The following is a 6992-nucleotide window of genomic DNA, read 5'->3' as shown; positions in this document are numbered from 1 at the left end:
CTGATTGTATTACTACTGATGATATCGGGCAATGTGCATGTTCATCCTGGACCTTCTATTGTAGCCCTAGTTCTGACCTGTGTCCTGATATCAATCTTTGTCACAATGATCTGAGTTTCCCTGACTTCTGCTCTCGTAAAGCTTTAGGTTTTCTACATGTAAATGCTAGAAACATAACAACAGCCGGTGTTTCTTGTGAGTGTTTCCCCGGTACACAAACACAATACACACAAACACACTCGCGAGCTTCCCCCAGACCAGTAATACAAACGAAAATGTGTCTTCGGGTCAATGTGACTGATTTTGATAGAGCAAGTCACATTTGGTTTAGGCACGAAACATACTACCAGTAGAAATACATTGCTTTCAAAATCGTTCTGTGTCGAATCAATAGATTATATTTCGTGACTATAACACTAAATGCCGTGAGACTGGGTTGAATTATAACAGTGAGTGCTTCATCCACCACAGGATGGTGACTGTAACGCATATATTAACATAGGTACGCTCCTCTGAAATGATTGTCCCCTGCAATTATTATTATTATTATCCCTCATCGAGTTCGCTATTCAGCTTGCTAACGCTAGCTTAAACAAATGTAACATGCAACGTTAGCCTATTCAAAAATGCTCTACTACGGCGTACCTTTCATGTGGCTCGTCAGCGCAGACTCTCCCATCGTGAACAACTGAAATTATTTTTTTAGGGTAGGAGGCTACTCGTGGGCTTGACCCTCGTCTTAGCCATTTGCCTTCTGCTAGCCAACGCTCGTTGAAACTGCAACCTCCTGGCATACAGTCATCTATCACTCTCATCAGAATGCCCAGGTCACACGTAACACAAACACTTGCAGGTCACGCGCATAGCGCAGGAAGGCCGGAGCGGAGCTGTTTTATGTAAAAGCGAAGCAATTAAGCTCGCTCCGACCTCTTTATTTTCTTTTAATCTAAAAAGCGAAGTAAAGCATTTACAATTTCAAGCACTTTATCCCAAATTCAAGCACCATTCCCAAAATTCAAGCACTTTTCAAACCTTGAAAACACCTCGTAAAATGTCAAGCATTTTCAAGGATTTCCAGCACCCGTACGAACCCTGGGTGTGCTAGACGAGACTTCTTTGCTGGCTGGGTTGATCGTGATGGCTGTGGTAGAGGCCTTTGTACCGAGGTGTATCTTAATCTTGTGGCAGGCACAGGTGGAGATGGAGGCTGCTGTAGTGATGCTGGTCCTCTGGTCCTAGGTGAAGGCCCTTGAGCCACGGTAGATCTTGACCTGGGTGCAGGTACAGATGGAGGTTCTTGCTGCTAGGCCCAGGCAGCTGTGAAATCGGAAAGAAATATAGGACAATAATTACTACTAAGTTCATTAAAATATAAAGTTCAAGTGGAATGTTTCTCAAGCACAAATAACAATGCACAACTCAAAATAAAATGGGGAGGTGGGACAGGAGTCTCTCTCTCTTACAACCTATTTAACTAAACCCACACAATGAAAGTACACTATTACTGTAATATTTACATTTACCTATCTTCAAATGGATCCTTGTTGTTGTTGCTGTATTCTCCAGGTTCTGATGCTCCATCTCCACTGCTGCTAGTGTTACAAGTCCGCTGTGCAGAGCTGGTAATCAGATAATAAGCCTGTTGAACAGGAGAAAAGAATGAAGCAGAGGGAAAGTTGCTGCCGTTTGTGTGGTTGTCCTAGCCAGAATGTATTAATAAATTCACTTACAAATTATATCCGTTTTCTCTATTTATCTAATCATTCTCTGGTTTGACGCCACATGTATCTCTGCGTTGTGTTGTGTGGTCGAATGAATATGACTTCCTTCTTGCCAACCAGCTTTATTATCTGTGCAAACAGAATATAAGGAAATGGCTTCACCAGCTTTCTACCTCAATACTTCTCCTCAGTGAGGCGTAGCATTAGCACTTTAAGATTTAAATAATATGAACAATTATGACCTCAGACCAGCATTTCACATATTTATACAAACAGAATAAACTTGAAATGTAAGCCAGACTAGTGCACGGGACTCATACACATAGTAACATAGTAGAGCTACATTATTCAGGGAGCAACAGCCTGTGTTAAAGAAGCTAGCGGACGCCATTAGCCACACGCGTAGCGTAGCTCACATAATGACATTAAACTACACATAAAACAGTTTCAAAGACACTTATTAGATCGAAATATGACATAATCTGTGTACACACTACTAACCGGTTGAACAGGAGAAATGAATTAAGCAGAGGGAAAGTTGCTGCCATGTGTCTGTTGTCTGTGGTCTTCTTCTTCTTCTCTCAGACCATGCCGTTTCTCTAACGCTAAACCGGAAGTGGCGATACCGTAAACCGGAAGTGAGGCTAAGAACGGCGAACTTAAAAATAACAATACCATTAGCACTCCTAGTGGTGACTTTTTGAACTGCAAACAAATTATAACATTATAAAATGCCTTTAAGGCAGCACACTGTTTGAAGCGCTGCACATTATATAAACTAACGTTACACATGGCAACGACATTAACTGCAAACAGTCGTGACTTGTGTGAAGTGTAACATTAAACAATATATTAACATATTAAATACAACATTTATGACACCACTCGTTCCACTCAGTAACTCAGTAACTAATATGTTAATATATTGTTGAGTGACATTGCATTTCTAGCAAGACCAGAGACTGAACATTTTGATATGTTACACCATGCCATGTTATAGACCCTTTTACAGCCGACGTCATCAAAAAGTTGCGCGCGCATGTGGGCAACGGAAGTGGTGTTGTTTTCCAGCAGTTCTGAATGACAAAGACGAGGTAGCAACTGGTTAGCAAGCATTTACAAACTGTACCCAGCATCAACATGTCTGGTTGTTGCGTATACGGTTGTACGAATCGCTATTCCACCGGCGGACTAAAGTTGTATAGGATTCCGAGAGGACCACGACCATTTCAGAGCAACCGGCGGCGTCTGTGGCTGCAGGCGATTAAACGTGTGGACTGGAATGAGGACATAATCAAAAATGCTCGCGTCTGCAGCGCCCACTTTATATCAGGTAATGAGGTTATCTAGCCCAGTGGTTCCCAAACGGTGTGCCGCGAGGCAAGTCCGGGTGTGCCGTGGGATTTTGTGACAACCATACGTTATTATTGCAATATACAACTACACAAAAATAATTATTTTAAATTTACTATATCAGTACTTTGTAGGTTTATATGTACGTAATCTGCGCGACTTGCACGTCCACATCTCCACGTGCAGTGCTGCATAAACATGGCTGAGTCAGCGATAACTCTCGAGGGGCGGAGGTATGCCCATTATTTTGAGTTCGTCCGAAGAATAGACAGGAATGTGACGGTGAGGTGCAAACTGTGTCCAGGCCAGAAGCTGTTATCCACTGCTGTAAACACCACGTCAAACCTCAACAAACACCTGCAAAGAACACATGCTAAGGTGAAGCTACCGCACACGCTATTTGTTGTTTGTTGTTATCACGTAGTCTGTTCTTCTTCTCTGTCTTCCGGTTGTTGCCTGTTTTGAATGACAAATACACACTACTGCTGGTAAGGAAAGTTATTGCCACTCACGCATGCGCAGTTCATACGTGCTCCGCGAGTAAAGTAACGAGTTACTTTATGTAGATAGTAACGAAGTAGTGTAATATATTACTTTTTAAAAAAGTAATATGTAATATATTACATTTTTTTTGTAACGACCCCATCTCTGGGGTTGGCGTTCTCTACTCTGATTTACATGAAGAACAACAGGAGGTCACGGCTCTCTGTTGAACAGGACTTGCGAGTTACCCTCTCCTCAGTGCCACCAAGGATTAAAACATGCTGCGCGCCCCGACAGGCACATGTATCTCACTAATTTGTTAGTCGGCAAAAATATTTACAATAGCACATGTTTCAATGCTGATTGCTGAAATGTTACATTTATAATTTGTAGTTCAGGACCATGGACAATGCAGCTTCCTTGCATTGACAGTTCTCTGTGCTGAATTTCTGCTGAGTTTCCTTTGCCTCATTTTTTATTTTGTGACCTGTCTGGTTTAAATGTGTGTTGCTGCTTTGATGAAGCCTAATTTGATAACGTTTCAAATTAATTTCTGAAATACTTCGTTAATAAATATTTCATGAGTAATATAGTTGTCTTTGTCACATTTTATTTGGCATTAGTAAATAATTATGCACATTTACAGATATTTTACATGATATGAGTGATAACACGTGTTATAAGGGCTATTTTGCACAATAGGTGTGCCTTGAGATTTGTACTTGTCCTTTGGTGTGCCTTGGGCACAAAAAGTTTGGGAACCACTGATCTAGCCTACTCTTTGATTTTACGGGAAAGCCTTGTTTACATTAGTGATTGTCTGTATGATGTAGAATAATAATCAAATGCAGCTAAAGTTTGATAAGCTGGCGTTAGATTTGCCTAGTAGCTTGCTAGGCTAAACAAACGTGTTTGTGTTTTATTTTTTCAGGCGAGGCATCATTGGACTCTAGTAGTCCTGATTTTGTGCCATCTTTGTTCATGTACACAAAACAAAGCCAGAACCCAAATGCAAAGATGGACAGGTAAGATTAGAGTTGCCCTCCTCTCAGTCGTTTTTTGTTTTGTTTTCCTCTCTTGCCTAAGCTTTGGTGCCTACAGCTGCTGTTTTGAGATATGGATTAGTCTAACTATACATTTCTGCTGTTACTGTAGGTACCATAGGAAAAGGAGGAGAGCTGACACTGCAGCAAATCAAAATGTTACTTCTGAAACTCCAGAACAAGAATGCAGCATGGATCATTGTCCTGGTATGAATATATTTATGAATATATAAATATATCATCTTACAATTAACTGATTGATTGTCAGGGTTCCCACCCTCACTGAAAGAGTCAGTGTGCTCCTAGTGTGTGTGTGCTCCTGCCAGGCCCACTGCTCCAATTGCTATGTATGTCTGTGTGTGACGTGTACACTGGCCCCTGGATGGGTCAAATGCAGAGGAAAAATCTCCCCCTGGGATCAATAATGTATCTTCTCTTCTGTCATGGAAAAGTTTTGAAAATTCATTGGTAAAAATGTGTGAGAACCCCTGAATTGTGAACTTGTTTGCATTGGTTGCAGCACATGCTAATTTTTCACTGTTCTATATTAAAGCTGAAGAGGATATCCCAGTTCCAAAGAGAGAGTATGATGATCTGAACCTGAAATACAGTCAACTTCAGGAGGAATATGTCAACCTGCGACAGGAGTTTGACACACTACGAGCAGAAAATGTAAAGCTGAAAGAGGAGCTGCAAAAATCTACATTCTCCTACACCACTGTTAAGTGCAACATTGGACAATTGAGTTTTCTCACAGGACTGACCTCTGTGGTCTTTGAGTGGCTGATTACAAAAATGATGGGCAGCGTAGAAAGAATTCACAACAAACTTACAGTAGAGGACCACCTATTGATGAAATTAAGGTTGGGCCTATGTAATACTGACTTGGCTTATAGATTTCAGGTATCAAAAACCACCTTATCAAATGTTTTGCGGAGCTGGGTCCCTGCTATGGCCTTGGTCCTCAAGCCACTCATTAAATGGCCAAGTAAGGGTGCAGTACTTAAAAATATGCCAAAAATATTCAAGCGCAACTTTAGAAGATGCCGGTGCATAATAGATTGCACAGACATTTTCATAGCTAGACCCAGTAATCTGACTTCCAGGGCCCAGACATGGTCAAACTATAAACACAACAACACCATTGAATATTTGATCAGCATCACTCCAGCTGGTGCAATTTCATTTCTGTCTCCTGGGTGGGGTGGACGGGTTTCAGACAAGCAGATCACTAAGGAGTCAGGTTTCCTCAAACTTTTGGAGCCTAGGGATGAGGTTTTAGCAGACAGAGGATTTCTCATCAGAGACGAGCTTGCGGCCTATGGTGCAACCCTTCGTATCCCTCATTTCACAAAAGGAAAGAAGCAGCTTTCTGCACAGGAAGTGGACACATCTAGACAACTTTCTCGTGTGAGGATCCATGTAGAGCGAGTTATTGGTCGGTGGAAAAACTTTAAGATTTTACAAACAGTTATTCCTTTGTCGCAGGTTGACATACTAGATTATGTTGTTATTGTATGTGGTGCCCTCACAAACCTCTGTAAGAGTGTTGTTCCCAAATGAGTTACACATAACCATGTATGACTTTTATAAAGTGATTTTACATTTGTAAAACATGTATATAGGCCTACTGTACTTAAAACGTAATGCATTTTAATAAACCTCCCCACATTGGCTGCCACTGGTGTGTCTAATGGTCCTTTCCCCCCCAGATTATCTCAACAATTCAGAGTGCAGTATCACATTTATTTGTAATGTTGTTACTAACAGAGTTTCATTCCATTCAGGTGCCATTAAAGTGCCACTAAACATTAACAACATGGAAAGTAGGAGTATGTACAATATATTAGAATCAAACTGGTTCTGTATGTTGTAAACAGTAAATAATAATTTTAGGTCGCAAATTATCTCTATGGATACATATATAGCATTACAGAATAAAACTTAAAATATCTTGTTGCACTGAAGTGCATCTAGACACAGCTGTCAATAACAACATCAATGTAAAGAAAAGGCTGATGATGAATTCATTGTTTCAACTGTAATGCAACTTTAACAACCAGGGAAAGACAATCCATAACTGACATCTAACACCATATCTGGTCTCCTATCACAATACAATACATTATATTGCCCACTCCTACATGAAGGCATTCAAGCCTCAACTCTGACATTTCCTACATAACCATGTTGCTGGCTTCCTTTTTATGTGTGCACAACTGTAGTGAATGTGGTTGTTGCATTTGACACAGATTATCATTTTACCAAAATCTGGTCTTTCACAGTATTCGCAGGCTCTCTGTGACACCAAGACAGGATCATGTCTTCTTGTCAGTAATTCAGGCAACACACTCGAGCTAAAGAAGTCATGTGCTTTTGGCAAAGCCTCCTG

General features: G+C 40.8%; 1 protein-coding gene across 1 annotated transcript; it reads left to right on the top strand.

Moving 5' to 3' along the window:
- Positions 1-1675: 1675 nt before the first annotated feature.
- Positions 1676-6523, top strand: LOC117558556. The gene is made up of 4 exons (XM_034234807.1): positions 1676-3054; positions 4489-4582; positions 4713-4807; positions 5154-6523. The coding sequence occupies exons 1-4, from the start codon at positions 2862-2864 to the stop codon at positions 6161-6163; spliced, it is 1392 nt and encodes a 463-aa protein (XP_034090698.1). The 5' UTR covers positions 1676-2861; the 3' UTR covers positions 6164-6523.
- The last annotated feature ends 469 nt before the right edge of the window (positions 6524-6992 follow it).

Source organism: Gymnodraco acuticeps, unplaced genomic scaffold (genome assembly GCF_902827175.1).
Source record: "Gymnodraco acuticeps unplaced genomic scaffold, fGymAcu1.1, whole genome shotgun sequence".
Taxonomy (NCBI): domain Eukaryota; kingdom Metazoa; phylum Chordata; class Actinopteri; order Perciformes; family Bathydraconidae; genus Gymnodraco; species Gymnodraco acuticeps.
This window is presented reverse-complemented; position numbering and strand designations above follow the sequence as displayed.

Excerpts from the sequence above, each read along its gene's own strand:
- LOC117558556 (XM_034234807.1), top strand. The coding sequence starts at position 2,862 with ATGTCTGGTTGTTGCGTATACGGTTGTACGAATCGCTATTCCACCGGC. Across the intron at positions 4,583-4,712 it reads CCAAATGCAAAGATGGACAG|GTACCATAGGAAAAGGAGGA; the intron begins GTAAGATTAGAG and ends CTGTTACTGTAG. Across the intron at positions 4,808-5,153 it reads CAGCATGGATCATTGTCCTG|CTGAAGAGGATATCCCAGTT; the intron begins GTATGAATATAT and ends TCTATATTAAAG.